A 21,393-nucleotide genomic window follows, 5' to 3' on the forward strand; every position below is an offset into this window, starting at 1 on the left:
AAGTTGTACCTATAAATAGTTATAAACTTTTAGATACGATCAGGACTTTTTAAGGATTTCATAGCCCATATTAAATACAGTGTTAAATTTATGTGTAATATTTTTTTGAGTTGATAAATATGAAAAGTCTTTTTTTTAGGGTGGATACTCCAAACTGCATTTTGTAATGTGATAAGATTTGTAAAGTTATGTCTTTATTTTATTTAAAAGCAATTTAAAAACGTGTTTAAATTTCTGTTGACATTTTTTTCAAGTTTGAATATGAAAGGAATATGAAAAAGGGGGGCGTTAGTTGTGGCACACGCCCCTTTCCTAACTAATGTAGTAAAATAAACTTGTATACTAATTTCTTTTTTTCAATAAACTCAATTTAAAATCTTTTTTCAAATCTCTTTACAAATTTTTTTTTTAGGTTGGAAGACTAAAGAAGATGGGGGGGGGGGGGAGGAGTTAGGCGTGGCACATATCCCACCCCTAATGCCAATTTATACACCACTTGTAAACGCTGTAGAGTAAGAAAGTATAATTTATACCTTTGAAAACAAAATATAATCAGTGTTTTTAAAATTAAAGTATTTATAAGAATGTAACATTTCACTATGAGGGTGTTAAAACGTAACGAAAACATCCACCTTTTAATATAAGATAGACCACTAATATTTGAAAATGGAATGGAAGCAAATTAGAACACATTTTTGTGTATGAAGATAAAAAAATTTATCAGAAAAAACAATCTTTCAGATGAAAAACTTGTATTTTTTAAGGCTTACAATAGTGTGCCGAACCCCCTCTGGCCCTCTAGACACCCCCTATATCTATAGACTAATATAAACTTGTAGCCTACTCTTACATCTATCTTTTGATACCAAGTTATAGGCATTTGGATAAGATTTGACAAAGTTATAACAATTTCAGTGAAAAAAATAATAATTTTGGAACCAGTTTATTCAATAAATCCATATATCTAAAATTTGCTACTAAAAACGTCATAACTTTTTTTTGAATTGTTCGTTTTTGATAATTTTTTCATCTTTAAAATACTGTATTGAAGGGCTTTCTAATGATATATAACATTCTAGTATATCCTCAATTTAAAAATTTCAGTCCACGTACCTACATATATATTATAGTATATATTATACCTACATAATAATATATACTATATAACATACATATATACCTATGTGTGTGTATATATATATATATATATATATATATATATATATATATATATATATATATATATATATTTATTACAACAACTATAAATGTATTCTATAAAATATATATATATATTACATATATACCTATATAGATGTATATATATATATATATATATATATATATATATATATATATATATATATATATATATATATATATAAATATAATATACTAAAACTTAATCTAAATAGATCATAATATTATCTAAAATTAACAATAAATTTTTTTGATAAAAACAACAAAAATCTTGGTTTAAGATTTATGACGAAACTAATAATATTATAGATATTGTATTGAATCCTTTGTAAGTGTAGCTGCACAATTCCTTGCACGCAACGCTCTAATATCTTTGCGGAACACTCAAAAATTACTTTGCTTTTTCTATTAATTTACAACGATGCCATTATAAAAAGCAAACTATTTTAAAATGGAGATTGTATTGCTATATATAAATGCTTTGCGTGAATAGCTCGATAAGCCGCAAGCGTAGGTTTTTCAAAGTAAGTTGGCCCAACGTAGAGCCAATGTGATGAAAATCTACGTCGAGTTACATTGCGTTGGCACTACGTTGGGCCAACGTTAGTCATCCAATCCAACGTTAACCCAACGTTGGGCCAATTAAGCATGTGTTAGCTGGGTTGCAAGTGACTTTTAGTTCTTTTGGTACCACCAACCAGTAATATTTTGTTTGAAAAATAATTCTAGTTTAAGTTTGTATTCAGTTTAAAGACAAAGCTTTTAGTTCTAGAGTTTATTCAGTTCATGTTAAAATAAGTTTAGTTTTAGTTCAATTTTCGTTTGTCGGATAAATTTTTTATCTCAGCTAATTTTAATATAATATAATTTATAAATAATATAGACATATATAACTATAAGGAGTAGGACTTAGTGCTATAAGCAAACACAAAAATGAGAAAAATTAATTAAATGTAGCACTATACACCCAGTGCTGTTGCTAGGGTTTCAGACTCCCCACTTCATGATTGTACAATTATCAAAATTTTTAACAATAAAATTGAAAAGTTGGAGAATCAAGTAAATACTTTAAAAGATGAAAATAAAGTTCTGAAACTGGAAATTAACGATTTAAAAAATCTGTCGATTTTACAAGTGATAAACATGACAAAGTTTTAGTTCAACTTGCCGATGCAAAGCTTGATCACAAAACCAAATATTTTAGAAAATATTGTAACTGAATCCATGAAGGACAAATTGGCAGAGCTGGAAGATAGAAGTAGACGAAACAGTTTGAGAATAAATGGAATTAAGGAATCAGAAAACGAAAGTCGGGAAAATTGCGAAAGAAAAGTTCAAGATATTCTTAAAACCAAACTTGAACTTCAAGGAAACTTTATTATTGAACGAGCACATCGAGTAGGAAAAAAAGAAAACATTAATAATAAAGTCAAAACCGTCGTTGTGAAATTTTTAAATTTTAAAGACAAATCAGCTATCCTTGACAAATACATAAAAACGAAACTTTGGAATCAAAAGTTTTTATAAACGAAGATTTTTGCAAATGGACAAGCAAATTACGAAAAAAGTTGTTTACAGACGCTAAAGAACTAAGGCAAAAAGGTAAATATGCTAAAGTTATTTATAACAAACTAATTACGCGTGATTTTTAAAAGAATTTCTTTTATTTAGTAAGGTATAATCTAAAAATTAAAATTGATTTGAATAATTTAAACAACTTTGAATTAAACTCTCTTGATTTCTTTCAAACTGATGACTTTTTACATAACCATGAATCGGATCCGTATTTAAATTATTTTATCGGAGCCGGTGCTTTACTAAGCAACTTCTCCTCTTATTATTCCAATGAAAACAAAAAAATTCTTAATCCCAAAAATTTAAACATTTTGCATATTAATATAATAAGCATATCAAACAATTTTGAAAATTTTTGTATAAATATGAAAGAATCTTAATTTAGCTTAACTTGCATGTCAGAAACTTGGTTTAGCTCTGTCGACGTAATTTCTAGCGAAAATAACTGTTTACCAGGTTTTAATAAAATTTCTTAAGAGCGTAAAAACAGAATGCGAGGCGGTGGTTCAATAATTTATATTAAAGAATATTTTAGGTATATTATGAGGCCTGACATAAATAATTTTGATGACGACAAAGAGGTTTTAACAATTGAAATCATAACCACAAAAAACCAAAATATAATTTTAAGTTGTTGCTATCGACCTTCGGGTCAAATTGGAAATTTTATTATATTTATTAATGATATTTTAAGAAAAAGCAGTCAAGAAAAAAATTTATACTATTTAATAGGTGATATTAATTTGAATAGTTTTCAATACCACATAAATTGTGGAATAAATAAATTTTATGATGTACATAGGGCAATTCCTTTAATTAATAAGCCAACAAGAGTAACTTCAACTCCAGCTACTTTAATCGACAATATCATAACAAACGATATTTTTAATAAATCTCTAAAAAAAGGTATAATTTTAAGCGACATTTCAGATCACTTCCCCATTTTTATCTCGAAAAACATTGCCGCTGAAAAAATATCCTGACAAAAAAATAATTTTTTCAAAACGTTTTATGAAATATATGACATAAACTTTCCGAAATGTAAATTAAATAAAAAAACCAAGAGTTTAATGTCACCATGGATCACAAAAGATCTTAGAAGATCCTCTAAAGTTAATCAAAAATTATATATCAAATATTTAAAAACCGAAACAAACGAAAGTAAGATTCTTTATAAAAATTATGCCAAAAAATTTGAAAGACAAAGTAAAAATTTCTTTAAAAAAAAATCTTCTGCCTTGCGATTTACCATTACTTTTCATTGACAAAACTCAAATAAAAAGAGCAATTAATGCAAACTTTTTGGGTATCTATACCAATGAAAACCTTTATTGAAAATATCACATAGAGTTCTTGTGTAATAAAGTTGCTAAAAGTATAGGGATATTGTATAAAGCTAGAAGTGCTTTAAATAAACGTGATTTAATTCAATTTTATTACTCCTTTATCCATTGTCATTTAAACTAAGCAAATATTGCTTTGTGTAGTGCTGATAAATCCAAACTTAGGCCTCTTTATTGTCAACAAAAGCATGTTACTTGTCTAATTAATTTTAAAGATAGATTTACTCATGCCAAGCCTCTCTTATTTGAAATGAAAATTCTTGATATATATCAGCTAAATGTTTTTAATATTCTTTGTTTTATGTACAAATGTAAAACTAACTCCGACTCTTTCTTTCCATATATTAATTCGTTAACCATTTTTTCAAACTATTTTTGGAAAATCAAGCATTTCATTTCGTGGATTTTGTCTATTGATGATATATTTTTGTATTTTTAAACATTGAATAATTTACAAGTTCATTTTTTATGCAGTGATGTAACTGAATATGTATATGAATGCACTTAAATTTTTCTTGTGCTTTATACACTTCACCACGCATGTTTAGATTTGATTTTTATGAGATTTTTAAATTTACGAGCGGTTCTCGATAAAGACTTGATGGTCTGCGAGTGTCCGCTTTCTTTTTATTTATTAAATCAAATACTTGTATATTTTCAGTTTATTTATATTTTCTAGTTGTGAAAGGATTTTTTAATCTTAACGATTTAATTTATTTGTATAACTACTTTTATACTTTGTATAAATTTTAAAATTCAAGTTCTTCATCAGCGGTTCTTTGCGACAGGACCAATGGTCTTCTTTGAGTATCCGCGTTCTTTATTTATTTTTTGTTTATTTATTTTTAAGGTATTTTCATTTGTAATTTTTCTCTTGTATATTTATATTTGTATCTTAAACATCGTAATAAAGAAGAAGAAAAAAAAGGGCTATTTCGTTCTTAGCCTTTAATCATTGCAATTTTGTTTCAAACACCAAAAAATAAAAAGTTCCAATGACACTGACATTCAATTTCTCCTTCCATTTGTGAGCAAATCACAGATTGAAAAAAGTTTTTCAACAAATGCTTAAGTTGCAGGAGCTACAATGAGGTCTTCAGCTAATGGTGCAATATGTGGGAAAACGGCACTTGATTGGCAGTGGATTAAAATTAGGATTGTTTGTCTGCAAAAGAACTGTAAAACGAGGGAGTAGATCTGCCAGCATTTTAACTGCTACATCTTTAGCATTTCTAAATTGCTCAAGATGGCATTCTAAATTAAGTATCGAAGTTACACACTCAATAGAGAAAGAGCATCCCACTGGAGATTAACAGTTTCATTGGCAAAAGGTCCTAAAAGATTGACAAAATCCTGAAGCATTATCCATTCGCTATTGGCAAGTGAATCAATGTTAAGGTCACTAAGCACTTCGTTGATAGATGTCTTTATTTCCAGAGATCTCCGAATCATAAAGTGAGTGTTGTTCCAACTTGTAGAATAGTCGCTGATCACAGTCTTACCACATTTGTTGATATTTCTTTCCAATGCAACAAAAGATTTGCAAATTTTTCCCACTTATCCACGTTCTTTCACAAGTAAGCTATGATATTTACCATCATAAGTAAGTTTTACAACTAGCTATATCACATGTGCAAGGCGTCAAATCTTCTAAATGTTACGCTTTCAACTATCAAGTCAACTTGTTCCCACTCTTTACTATTTGTCATATTCTCATGGTCTTCCGGATCTGTTATCTGCTCTTCATTAACCTCATTTTCTAATTCAGTAAGTATATCACGTTCTACTTGAGCTTTCATTCTCGACAATTTTATGCCTTTAACCATATTTGCTCCATTGTCCGATATAACAAGCAATATTTTTTCTAAGAAAATATTCCAATATTTTAGGCACTTTTCAAAACAGCCAGCAATTTGTTTACCTATATGTGGATGCTTCACAAGATACAAGTTAAGCAAAGGATATATTTGTTTTTCGGATTTGAAGAGGGAAAAAAAACCATACTTCCTAAAAAGGACGCAGTAAGATCTTTTTTAGTCCAGCCATCAAGGCATATTGTGAAGCGCCTGCCTTCAGATATGAGGTCACGAAGTTTTCTCGTTAAAACAGTAAGTTCTTCATTAAGTAGGCTTGTAATTTTGCAGAAGCAGGCATTGAAAACTTAGAATCCAAGGTATTAATGTGTAAATTATAAGCCATGTGAGTTATAGGCCATGTGGTATTCCTACAATTAATGCGTTGAAGCAACGTCTGGTTCTGATTTGAGGGCGATTCTAATAAAGTGAGCCCACCTTCATCCACTGCTTTTCTCTTTATCCCCGTATACTTTTTTTCACTTAGTTTCTTTAATTCCGACTCTTCCAGCTCAACATTTAATGTTTCTCGCTAAATAAAGCTAAACAAAGATAAACAATTTTGTATAACTTTTTATTTGTATATTTATATTTTATTTATCTATCTATTTATCAATCTATCTATAAATATGTTCGTGTACGTTATTGAATATTTACTCTAAAATCATAAAATGAGTCGTTTGTTTCAAAATAAAAGCCATTCCTCAAGCATATAAACAAACCTTTAGATTTGTTGGATAAATACAAAGTTGTGTAGTAACAAACCTTAAGATTGTTTCAACACAACTTTGTATTGCAAAATTTTTCACCATCAAGTAAGCCTAAACGTACTGATTTTTTCGGATGACGCATCGTAATTAAACTATTTTTATACTGAACTATTTACCTTTCTACCAGCACAAAGTTTACTTAAACTAGTCGTGTAGTTGAGTTTGTCTTTTAATTTGATTTTTTTCAGTTCGAATAAATATATTCGAATAAATATATTCGAACTATTTAATAACTATACTCAATTAATTTCGAATAATATAATATTATAATAAATTAAATTATATTATAGGGGCCGTATTCTCATCTCTCCGTTAAGCTTAACGGAGCTTTTGTCTGAAGTTTCATTACAATATTTCTAAGTTAAAGAAATGACGAAAATTTATATAAGTTCGTTAAAATAAAACTTATACCAAAATAAAACATTTATGTTTAAAAAATTATAATTTTAAATAAATTTTTTATTAATGTAATTTAAAAGAAATTTTTGACTAACGCTCCGTTAAGCTTAACGGAAAGATGAGAATACGGCCCTAGATATATCAAATAATTCAACTCGTTTCAAAATTAGAATGAAACTATTTTTGTTTTAAGATAATTTTCTATTCAGTTTTTCTTCCGTTCAAAAATTTAAAGTTACCTTTTTTTACTCTGTTCTCGTTCTTAAAATAAATTTCGTTCTAGTTTTCGTTTTCGTAAAAAAAAAGGCTTTTTTTTTTTGTTTATTCTCGTTTTTGTTCTCGTGTACAAAAATATCACTGCTACCCACTCAACAAATAAATCATTTTTTGATAAAATTATGTAATTAAATTTAAAAATGTCCGTCATTTTTAATGTAATAAAGGGAAACATTTTTAAATTAAAAAAAATTGTACTTGGACGGGTCTAGGCGGCATTAAAACCTAAATTAAAAGAAGAAGGGTTGAACCTAGGTTTTCAGTTTATTACATAAAAATACGAAAATTTACAAAAACCATTCAAATAAACAATAACTTCTTAGCCTATGAGACCAGGACCGTCCCGAAGAGATTTTAAAAGGGTGGGGGAGGATGACGTATCTATTTTTTGCCGACTTAAGCCAAAAAATTTTTTTTCTGCCGACTAATAAAAAAAAAAAAAAGGTCTTCGTTGGCCGACATCTGCCAACTGCCAACTATAGATCCAATTTTGCCGACTCCAGTATTTAATTTGCTGACTAATAAAATTTGTAGCAGGACTAGACACACCCCAACGGCCCTCCGCCTACCCCATGGGACGGCCGTGTATAAGGCTTTTTTTCATTTTTTACATTATACTCTGAAAGCACTACTGAAACAGTTGCTAATTGTGCTGAGCCATGACGCAGTGGTAGGAGTTCTGGCTCATAAGGTCTGGAGTTTGACGCCGGTTCTAGCCCAATAAAAGGCATTGGTAAGAAAGACGTGAACTTCCTAGCTATATGCTCGGTGAACTCTTGCCAGCAACTATCGCCCTGTTTCATTAACATCTGTTTCCTGCAAAATATTAGAATCAATTATTAGAGAAAAAATTGAAATATATCTTTACAATAACAATTTATTGGCAACCCAACAACATGGATTTGTAAAAGGGAAATCTTGCACCACAAATTTGTTAGAAACTCTAGACTTTATTTCTTCTTGCATTAGCAATGTTATACATGTGGATGTAGTAATGCTAGACTTTGCTGAAGTTTATGACACTGTTACATACTAGGGACTCTTAGCTAAATAAAATGCATATGGTTTTCAAGATTTAGCTTTAAAATGGATAGAAAAATTTAAAAAAATAGAGGACAAAGAATTCTTCTTGGTGAAATTGTTTCTGAGTGGCTTGAATTTTTAGCCACGGGGCTCTGTTATTGGCCCCTTGATATTTATTTTATACATTAATGATCTAGCAACAAATTAATCAATATATACAAATTTTTTGCTGATGATTCCAAGATTCTATCCAAGGTAATCTCAGAGGAAAGTTCCACAATTCTACATAATAATTTAAACGCAGCATTCAAACGGACAGAAGACTGACTTTTAAGATTTAATGTCCAAAACTAGGGAATAATGCACAATGGAGTAAACAATAAAAAGAGCCCTCTCTATATTAATGGTACATAATTACCTGAATAAGAAAGTACAAGAGTTTTACGAGTGATTTGTTCAAAAATTTCTCAGGTGGAAGGACCAAGTGTTTGCAAATAGAATGTTAGGTCGTGTGAAAAAGCTTTGCCGTATTGGATTGCCAAATATTAAAATCATTTTGATCGATGTGATCGGACGTGTTTTTTCTTTTCTTTGCGTGGATAAATTTAATAAATTTTAAACCTACATATTTATTTATTACTTATATATTTAAATATTAACATAAATAAAATGAGCAAATCAACTGAATATTTCTCCGTTGTAATGATGAGAGAACTACTTAATAATCAAAAAGAAACCATAATTTCGTTTTTCAAAGAAACAGTGAATGACTTTAATTTAAAATTGAAACTCTGCAACATAATATTAACAGTTTAAGTAATGAACTTCAAGAAATAAAAACTGGTATGAATTTTGTTGGTGATTTGTGCGTTGAAAAAATACTCACGAAGAAAAAGTTAAACAAGTAAGTGATGAATTATCTAATATTAAAAAAATGCAAGGAAAAATTTCGTCGGATAATAGTGAGTTAAAACTAAAAAGTGTGGACATAGAGGACAGGAATCGAAGGTGAAATTTACGAATTGACGGTCTTAAAGAGAGCATTGACAAAAAAAGTGTGGGAATTTACGAAAGAAAAAATGAAAAAACTTTTTAATGAAAATCTCGGGATTGAACAGAATATTAAAATTGAACGTGCGCATAGAGTTGGTCTTGCTAATAACGAGCGTGCGCGAACAATAGTACTCAAACTACACGACTTTGAGGACAAAAAAATAATCTTGAATAAAGCTTCCTATCTTAAAGGTACCAACATTTACATTAATGAAGACTTTAGCGAAACCACAAAGAAAATTCGAACTTTTTGCTAAAGCAAAAATCCATAGGCAAAACGGATACTTCGCGAAAGTGATATACAACAAGCTCGCAGTACGCGAGTTTAATAAAAAGAAATCCGACGATGCTCAAAATTTAAAATCTGGATTGATTTGATCTAAATTTATATTTATATATATAAAGTAAAATTATTGAAACTACTTGTTTAATCTAAATTCTTTATTTTCAAAAATGGAAATGAAAACTCTAAAAAATAAAGATTTTGAAGATCTAAACTTTGACCCATTTCGGGAGGTTATTATTAATAACTTATCTAATGAAAACATGAGTATTTTTCAAGAAACTCAAATGAACTTAATCGACACACCGTATTTTAGTCCTTTCGACTTCAAAGTATCAAAAGATCTAAATTCATTTTCTATATTACACGTAAACATTAAAAGCATGCAGCAAAATATTGAGAAGTTGAAAGAATTTTTAAGTATTTTAAATTACGCGTTCGACGTCATAGCTCTTACAGAGACTTGGCATGATGCAGAAAGTTCTGTTGAATTGAATTCTACCTATAGTTTGCAATCTTATAAATTAGTTAGCCAACCAAGAGCCAGCGGGAAAAAAGGTGGAGGATAAAGAGTTTATGTCTCCGATAAATATATGTATAAATTAAAAAAGTACAATGTTTTTTAAATTCTAACTACGAAAGTCTTTTCATCGAAGTTATAAACAATAAATATAGTAATATATTAGTAGGATGTATTTATCGTCCACCAAATGGTAAAATTAAACCATTTGAAAATTTTATGAAAATTCTATCATAAAAATTAATAATGAAAATAAAAATCTATATATAATTGGGGACATAAACATTGATGCTCTGACTTATCAAAAATTTCCTAAAATAAAATCCTTTTTTGAAATGCTATTTAAACTCAACGTCTTATCAATAATTAATAAACCCACACGTGTTACAAAAAACTCAGCAACTGCGATTGACAATATCTTCATTAATAACCACCTAAAGTCAACATTTGAAACTGGAATTTTCCTTACAGATATTAGTGATCATTTTCCTATTTTCTTAAAAGTAAATTATTTAAAAACTGCGTCTGATATTCAACTAAATGTTATTAATTTGAAAAAACGTAACATTAAATTTTGTAATATTAACAAACTAACGTGTAGATTAAAACAAGAATCATGAAGTAATGTATATAAATGCTATGATACTAACGAAGCTTTTAATAACTTTTTAAGTACATCATTAAAACACTACAATGAAACCTGTCCTTATGAGGATATTAAAGTTAAGGCAAAAGCTATTGCTAACCCATGGATGACCAAATCGCTATTAAAATGCTAAAAAAAAAGCAAAAACTATATAACAAATTTCTAAAAAATAAAAACAAAAAAAATGAACTAAATTACAAAAAATATAAATACTTTTACCGATCACTAATCAAAAATGCAAAAAAAAGCTATTTCAGTAGGCTAATTTCGAATTGCCAATTCAATAGTAAAAATACATGGTCCATAATTAATAACATCATCTGAAAAGACAAAAATATTGCTCCTTCACTGCCTAAGAAAATTAATATTGACAACACCGATATATTCTGTCAAAACCTAATCTCAAAAGAGTTCAACAAGTATTTCACAAATGTTGAACTTAAACTTGCCAACAAAATATTGGCAACATCAGAATCATTTAAAATCCATCTAAAACCCTCAAATAACAAAATATTATATGATAATGAATTATGTTATAAAGAATTTGAAACAGCATACTCTTCTTTAAAAAAAAAAAATCCCCAGGATATGATGAAATCTCTAGTAATATAGTAATTTTTAACAAAACTAGCTTAAGCAAACCTTTGTTTCATATACTGAATCAAAACTAGTTTAAGCAAACCTTTGTTTCATATACTGAAACTTTCATTAAAGTTCGGTATTTTCCCTGATGCTTTTAAAATAGCTAAAATAATTCCAATTTACAAATGCAACGATCATTCGGACATTACAAACTATAGACCTATATATTACTTTCTGTATTCTCAAAATTATTTGAACGCGTAATTTATAATAGAATATTTGAGTATTTCACTATAAACAGTTTGTTTTACCCAAAACAATCCGGGTTCCAGAAAAATCACTCAACTGAACATGCAATAATTGAAATAGTCAACCATATAACTAATGGTTTTAACAATAACAAATATACTTTAGGAGTATCTATAGATCTATCTAAAGCATTCGATACAGTTGACCATTGCATTCTCTTAGAAAAAATTAAGCATTACGGTATAAATAATACAACAGATTCCTGGATAAAAAGTTATCTTACAGATAGAAAGCAATATGTTCATAATGAACAATCCGGAACATTAAATGTCGTAAGCGGAGTTCTGCAGGAAACAATCCTTGGTCCGCTCCTATTCCTTATTTATGTTAATGACTTTTGTAATGCATCATTAAAACTAAATTCAATAATGTTTGCAGGTGGTACAAATCTATTTCTTACCAATAATAATATTAAACATCTCTATTCTGATATGAATATGGAATTAAATAAAGTTAATATTTGGTTTAGGGCAAACAAACTTTCACTTAATGTTGAGAAACAAATTATACTCTAGTTCATAAAAAAAAAAACAATTAAACATTTCACTTAAGTTGCCTGAACTTTATTTAAATGATAAATTAATTAAAAAGCAAACAAGTATAAAGTTCCTAGTAATTCTTGTCGATGAAAGTTTATTCTGGCTTCCCCAGATTAACTATATTCAATCAAAAATCGCCAGAACTATTGGCGTAATGTATCGAGTCCGCCCATACGTGAATATTTCAAGTCTCAAATTGATATATTTTGGGCTGATTCAAACTAATTAGTTTTTAATGGTGAAGAGCGTAACAACATAAGTTAATTTTCAGCCGCAGAAAATTGAATCTTTAATAACTACATGTTCATTATTTTTACATATTATTTTATATATATTATTTTTAGCCGCGTTGCTATTTTCTCCTCCTAATTATTATCAAAATATTGTAATTTCCTATTTTGTAATTGTAATTTCCTATTTTGAAATTTCTTAGAACATTTTTTTACAAAAATGTCTAAGAAATTTCAATATTTGTAATGGAATAACTAGTGGAGATTCAAGGTTACTCATGGGTTTGGGGCAACTTTGATTCCTATCAAGACGAATACTTAATATATTAAACTTAATATAAATTTTGATTTTTTTCTTTTGATAAGTTGTTCTGATTTCTTTATATTGCTTTAAAAAGCAATAAAAAGATATAATAAAAATATGAAAAAATATATTATCAAACTGTGTTGATACAAAAAAAACTTAGTAAACAGAATCTTACAAATCTTACACAAGTTTGTTGTTTTAGACAACAAGAAGTTCAAATATGTAGTCTACAAACATTTAAACAAGAAGTTTAAATATGTTTGTAGATTTGTTAAAGATTTTTATACTGTAGATAAAATCCTTCCTCGCAAAGTTGAAATGTTATAGAATTAGAGGCATTTTACTAAAATGTCTTATGTCATATTTGCTCAATACTGTTATGTATTTACGCTATACTATTGTCAATAGAAAACAGTTAAAATCTAAAAAGAATGCTCAAATGGTGTCCTCATGGTTCAGTTTAAAGACATTTCTTGTTAATGGCTTAAATACTTCTTTTATATTTGAGCCCCTGAGATGCATAGTGGTATAAGTCACTCATATCTAGTTTAGATATAGATACAGAGTCACTCATATCTAGTTTATAGATACAGAGTATCTATATAGTATATAGATACAGTATATAGATATAGTATATAGATACTATATAGTATATAGATACTATATAGTATATAGATACAGTATATAGATATAGTATATAGATACTATATAGTATATAGATACAGTATATATATATAGTATATAGATACTATATAGTATATAGATACAGTATATAGATATAGTATATAGATACAGAGTCACTCATATCTAGTTCTAAGTCACTCATATCTAGTTTAGATATAGATACAGATCTAGTTTAGATATAGATACTCATATCTAGTTTAGATATAGATACAGATCTAGTTTAGATATAAATACTCATATCTAGTTTAGATATAGATACACACTCATATCTAGTTTAGATATAGATACAGAGGCATTTAGTAGACATCATATCATAAATCATCAAAAAGTTTTAGAGGAAGTAAATAAAAATAGTATCATTATCGATATCTTTAGACTTATACCACTCTGCCATGTAATAGAATAAACAAAATGCTAACCATTGGTGGCAATAACTCAAAATATTGAAAAAAGTGATTTACACAACTATGCAACTCATGGGCTCATTTGTAACTGCATACTATTTTGCTGTCAATATATTGTCATTGAAAATATAATAATACTGACTTACTAAATCACTGGTTGATTAGTTTTAAAAGTTTAACAAATTTATTAATCTTAATCTTGCAAATCTTGTTCAGTGGTTTTCTCATAAACATTTCCTAATTCTAATAAAACTCGTCTGGTTATTTAAAGATACTGTCTGACCCTAAAATCTTTCCATCCATCTAAATGATTTTATAATGAAAAACCACTAAAATAATTTAGTAATGAAATCCAGCAGATCTAATAGTAAAGTGGCTAAAGTATGCAATTTGGCATACCTAGAAACTTTTTTTAATGTATAACATGGTGTTTTTTGGTCCTATCAAAGTTATTACAAAAACCTTTCAATATTGTTCAACAGTTTTTTTTAATTTATGAGTACAAATTTTCATTTTCTTATGTTGATTGGTAATTTAACTTAGTTATTTAAAAACACTGTTAAGACATTTATTTATTTTTAACCTTTAGTCAAACAGATGTAAATAAAAATGCAACTTAATTATTTTTTTTTGTTAAAAGAACTTGCAAAAAAAAAATTTTTGAATTTTATATTTTTGAAATTTTTTTTTCTGAAAAATAAAATTCAAAAAATTACTAGTTTTGTTAAACTTTACCTGCATAGTTATCCATACATATATAGACAATATATATAGACAATATATAGACAAATATCATAATTACCCAGTCATAGAAATGTTGATACAAAGATAAGAAGACAAAATAGAGGACAATAATGTTATAATAAAACACCTCAGTTAAAGTTTTATATGAAGTTTTGGCAAGATAGATAAAGTTTTTTTTTGATGAAAATACAAAATAGGCCACAATTTTATGTAACTTATGTTTCAGCCTAAATTTTATGTGACATACATTTTTAAACCAAAAGTTTTAAACTTGAGTCAAGGTTTAAGATTCTAGAGAAAATAAAGAATAATACATTGTTAGTATCCTAAGATTAAAGTCATTACTTTTATCAACAAATTAAATTTTGCTTTCTAGGCTAATTCTAAGAATTAACAATATTGGTAAATAAAATCTTTAAGAATCATTTGACTGCCTAATAAAATAACTTAATTAAATAAAGATATCATGTCAGATGATGTACTTGAAATATTTAGTTTGGGTATCGGAGGCAGCATATATGACACAACAAAAGAACATCCAAGGTGAGTTTATTAATTTATTTATATATATATATATATATATATATATATATATATATATATATATATATATATATATATATATATAAATATATATATATAAATATATATATATATTATATGTTTATATTATTTGTATATATACAGGCTTTGACAGGAGTAATAGGCTATCGCACACTATTCCAGACCGCCCATGTAATATTTAGTTGCGACAGCCTGACCACAGCTTTTTAGATGTTTGATAAGGTTTCAAAAAAGTGCAAAAAAAGTTTAACTGGACGATGGAGCTCTCCATTGTCCAGTTAAACTTTTTTTGCGCATTTTTGAAACCTTATCAAACATCTAAAAAGCCATGGTCAGGCTGTCAAAACTAAAATTACATGTGTGGTCAAGAATAGAGAGTCAAAGCCTGTATATATATATATATATATATATATATATATATATATATATATATATATATATATATATATATATATATACATATATATATATATATACATATATATATATATATATATATATATACATATATATATATATACATATATATATATATATATATATATATATATATATATTATATATATATATATATATATATATATATATATATATATAATTTTTAATTTGTAAAAATACTTTTTTCAGACTTGGTGAATACAAGGGCAGATTTTTTAAATCAGGAGAACAACAAAATCGAAGAAGAGAATATTTAGAACAGCAAAAAAAGTAATCTTTTAAATTTAAATATTATTTAAACATTTATACCGGGCAAAAGCAAAAATTTTTATTTTCTGTTGACACCAAAACTATAAGTTTATAAAGTTATAAGTTTTTAAAACTATATAAGTTTTAAAAAACTTATTTTTTCAATGTTCATTATCTATGAGCAAAAATAAAAGTAATACTATAAAAAATACAATTAAAAAAAAAATACAAATTTTGAATTTACTTTTTTTTTCGGCAGTTTTTTTGGCAAAATCATTGACATCATTTATAGCCGGCTCTTAAAAAAAACTAAGTTATATATAAATCTTATTTTATATAAAATATAGTTTGATATGATATAGTCTTGTGTTTTTTTAAGTGCAATGATAGTATTTAATATTAAAATAAGTAGATTAATTTTTTTTTTCTACAATTTCATTCATTCAACATGTTAATCATACTAGTATTTTCATTTTGAAAAATTTTTTTTTTGTCTGTAACTACCAATGTGCAGATTTAATGTGTGTGTATATAAAATAGGAAGAAAGACAGTTTTTTAAATAAAAAACATAAATTTGTACACATTAAAAAAAAATTTTTTAGGAATTTTTGATAGTTTTAAAGGATTGCTTATTCCAATGTTACAATTTTTAAGAAAGGAATTTGAACTTCTAAAACTTATCCTTGCAAACTTTGCAAATGATATTTTCCTAGAATTAATTTTTGCAGCCATTCAAAATAATAGTTGAGGTAAAAGCAAAGACTACAGGATACTGGTACAGATAACCTATCCTCCCTACTTTAATAGTCTGTAGCATACACTGTATGTATGGTAAGTCCTAAATTTAGTTATTCTATATCTGAGTACTTTTCACCTATCCGTTTTAATAGTTTATGTATATACAATAAGTATTATTGTTGTTATATTAAATAGTCTAATATTTTGTATTATAGCCATTAATATATATTAAATAGTCCCTACAATGTTTAACAACGATGTGTAATAACTAATAGATAAATCTTTTGTATAAAAACTTTGAAGCTTTGTTTCAAATATATAGAAACCGGTTTGATGCAGTCAGCTATGCTAGAAAACTTGCTGATGGCGACCTTAATGAAGAAGATTTCACTCAAGCATCTATGGAAGTTGAAGAGTTTAGTAAAGTTAGAATTTTATTTGAATTGTTTTATTTTTTTGTCTTCAAATTTGCTTAATTTTTAAGTTAAAACTTTTCACAAAAGTTCTTTACAAAAGCCAAATAAATATTTATACAATTTTCTTTAAAACTCAAGAAAAATCAAAAAATTTAACTTGTTTAACTTATTTTAAAACAATATTAGTAACTTTAATCAAATAATTCACAAGATAATATTCACAGCTTTAATGTAAAATATAATTTGTGTATACAGTCTGCATAACATCATCAAAGAATTATGTAAACACATGAAGTCATGGTCACAATGCGCAAAGATATTGGATATATACCAATATCCACTAGACTATACTAGAATGTTTTTTTAATTAATAGTGTTTTTTTTTTTAAATATATTTGTAAAAGATGCGCATAGTATTGCTACATCGACTATCTTAAGCCTGCTGCTTCAATGAGGGGTGCTACATCGACTATCTTATAGCCTGCTACTTCAAGTGAGCATATGTACATATATATATGTATACATATATATATATATATATATATATATATATATATATATATATATATATATATATATATATATATATATATATATATATATGTATATATATATATGTATATATGTATATATATATATAATATATAATATATATAATATATATATATATATATATATATATTATATATATTATATAATATATATATTTATATATATATAGATATATATATATGTATATATATTTATATATATATGTATATGTATACATATGTATATATATGTATATGTATATATATATATTATATATTCATATATATAATATTTTCTTTTTAAATTTTTTATTTAAAACTGTCATTTTTTTTAGTGTGAAAAACAAAGAAATAAAAAAAGATTTAACCCATACAAAAACCAGGTATTTTCATCTTTGTTTTGTTCTTAAAATGTTTTTTGATAGAGTACGATTTGTTTAATATAATAGATTTGTTAATAGACTTGAAAAATTTTTGAAGTATTTTCCACTTCTATTTCACCTTTATTTCCCAAAAGCATCTAAATTACCAGTTGAATACAACAAAATTCAACACCCTTTAATTTTTGATTATAATGTAATAAAATGTATTATTACTGTGTAAGTCTAAATATGCAGTTTGTTTCAACGACTAAGCAGTTAAAGTGCTTTACCTGATCCATCAGATTTAATGTAATATGCAACATTAACAAATCAAAGATATTTATATTTTCATGCTATAAAAGGTTGTAGTTATGTTATGTATTTATATTATAAATATGTTATATATTTATATTATAAATATGTCTTTATAAAATATGCTTGTATATGCAGATAGTTATTATAGGCTTTAAGTAACTTGTTATATTGATTTCAAGTATTCTTAATACTGTGTGTTTAACTAAAGAGTTTTTTTTGTAGCTAAAGAAAATAAAAGCTCTATTTAATATACAGTTTTTAAAAATAATTATAATAACAAAAAAAAAGTATATTTAAATTAACAAGTATAAAGTTTAAATATTTAAACTATAAAAATATTGTTGAACAAAAATTTTCAATAAAATAACTGATATATCAAAGTAGGTGAAATATATTCCAAACACTTTTCAAAAGATTTTTTGCATTAAATCTAATTTATTTTCTTTATTTGTTGTTTACTATGTTTGTGTGGGCAAGAACCATACCTTGTTGAAACTGCTGTTATTTATCTTAGCCTGCTGATATTTAGAAGTATTTTTTAATTTAGCACAATATGTTACACACATCTACTGCATTAAGAATAAATGAGCTCTGAATATCAACAATTATTTTATGATGTGTGTGTGTGTGCTTGATATTTTCAAATACAATTTAAATCAATTTTGTTTATTTTTTTAACTAAAAAATAAAAATATATTTTTTTTTATAATCAAAGTTTCTGAGTAATAATAGGGTTGCTGACTAACTACGAAAATTGTTTTATAAAATTCTTGCACCTAAGCTTTTAATTTGATATTATTATTTTTTCTTTTTTTGTCATTTTCTCTAAGTAATAAATGCTATAAAAAATATTTTAATTTTATTGTTTCAATTTTTTTTAAAAAGTTATTCAAATTTATATAGGAAAGAATAAATAAAATTTCAATTACCAACAAAAAACACATACATTGTTTTGCTAACCTTAAAAATATAAAAGTTAATATTTAGTGTGATTTGTTGTTAATCGTCTTGAGTTGGTTAATGTTAGCAAATTAAAAAGGTTTGATTGGTAAGCAGTGCTGGATTAAAGGGGGATGGGGGCCTAGGGACTTAAACCCCCGGCCTGGCACTTTTAACGGCCATGAAATTATCAAGATGATCTTTTTGTTTTTATCACGAGACACCAAATATGCGGTGGCTCATAAAAAGGCATCCTGCTTTAAAAATAGCCCCAGGCCCTGAAAAGTCTTAAACCTGCACTGTTTTTAAAAAATTTTTATATTAATAAATCTAGTTTTAACCAATAGTATTAATATTTAAATACCATTGGTTAGAAAATGTTAATTAATATGTATATATAATTTTTATATATGTAATTTTAAACTTTTTTTCACTTCAGAAATCATTTATTTTATTTATTTAAAATTTTAATTTTTTGAAAAAAACAAACAAACAGCAATGTTCTTTAAACTGAAATTACAGGTACAAAATATTGCTTTTTTTTTATATATATAGACAAGTTTGACATAATTTTTTAGTTAATGTTATCAGAGTGGCTTGTAGATGCCCCTCCTGATTTAGAGAGTGACTGGATAATGATGCTATCTCCTGTTGGCAAGCGAGTTCTTATTGTTGCACATAAAGTAATTTTTTTTTTCTGTTTGCAATATAATTTTACATTTTATGTTTTACATTTTATTGTTTACAAAATATATGAAATTTAACTTACAACTTAAATTTCAATTTAATTTAATTAAAAAAAAAAAAAAAAAATTTAAAATATTTTGATTGATATTGAAACTCTAGAGAAATTTTAAAGATAAACATAATAATATATAATTATTATATTCATTTTTACAATTTTTAATGTTTAAGTGACAAAATATTTCACTTAATAGTAGTATTGAATATTTTGCCTTAAAAATGCATTTATGTGCAATAAAAAATGTATTGTAAGGCTAAAGTGAAAATTTTTTTTTTCAAAACTATTTCACTACCAATGAGATACTGCAGGGCTCTAATTAATGCAAAAAAATCTAATTGCGAAAAAAAAAATCAAAGCACCACCCACCCCCCATCCTTCATCCCTGGCACCACTCTGTGGTAAGGGGGGTTGCATTAGTATAAAATTTCATTTTTTCAACATTAGTTTGTAATTGTTATTTTTTTAACATAATATCTCTAATATTTAAGTTTTATCTTATAATTTTCTCGTTTGGCGGAGTTTAAAATAGCATCAATGCTGTTTATATAGCATCTATTTATATATATTATCTATTTATAGTATTTATATAGCATTTATAATGCTATTTATATAGCATATAGCATCAATGCTTTAACTTAAGCTGTAAATTATAACAGTAAACAATTGTTTACTGTTATAATTTACAGCTTAAGTTATAGTTTAAAGTTTAAGTTGCAGTTATGATGTGATGAGCAAGTGAAGTATTTACTATTACAATATTATTTTTAGTAATTGTTTTTAATTAACATGATATTTAAAAAAGTAAAAGTAAAAACGTAAATATTACAATATTTAAATCACTTTAATTAATTGTAGAAAACTATTTAATTCGTTCATGCTGATAATAACACACATATCATTTTTAAAGATTATTTTTTATGTTCAAAGAGAATATTATATTTTATATTTAAAGAGAGTTTTTATTGAAACAAGCTATAAAATAAACTGCAAAGTTTTGACAATATAAAAAGCTTGTGTTAATATAAAACAACTTAGTGACACTGTTTGTGTTGTTGTTTTATAAAGTTAAGTTTTTATAATATTAATAACATAAAACCTGTTAAAAATAAAACAAATTAAATAAATAAAAATGTTTAAAAAAAAAAAATGTTTAATTAAAAGTTTAGGTCAAAGCAAAAAAACATTAGATACCACATTTTTTATAATTTATTGCTATTACTATAAAAAATCTAAGTATAATAAACATACTATTAAAAATTTAAGTATTCATTCAAATGGTTTTTAATTTAATGTTATCATTCAATTTTAATGTTCAAATTGTTTCGTAATAAAAAGTGAGAAAAAAATTTAGTTTAA

The 21,393-nt window shown here is 26.1% G+C and overlaps 1 protein-coding gene across 1 annotated transcript in view; it reads left to right on the top strand.

Moving 5' to 3' along the window:
* The first annotated feature begins 15,112 nt into the window (after positions 1-15,112).
* The window catches only part of LOC105850724 (snurportin-1), a 38,126-nt gene continuing 31,845 nt past the window's right edge, over positions 15,113-21,393 (top strand). The window contains exons 1-5 of the mRNA XM_065816590.1: positions 15,113-15,283; positions 15,932-16,012; positions 17,053-17,155; positions 18,012-18,059; positions 19,871-19,975. Of these exons, the coding sequence (XP_065672662.1) occupies positions 15,207-15,283; positions 15,932-16,012; positions 17,053-17,155; positions 18,012-18,059; positions 19,871-19,975 (414 nt within the window). The 5' untranslated portion in view covers positions 15,113-15,206. The remainder of the gene's footprint in view (positions 15,284-15,931; positions 16,013-17,052; positions 17,156-18,011; positions 18,060-19,870; positions 19,976-21,393) is intronic.

The sequence above is a fragment of the Hydra vulgaris genome, chromosome 13, assembly GCF_038396675.1.
Source record: "Hydra vulgaris chromosome 13, alternate assembly HydraT2T_AEP".
NCBI classification, from domain to species: Eukaryota; Metazoa; Cnidaria; class Hydrozoa; order Anthoathecata; family Hydridae; genus Hydra; species Hydra vulgaris.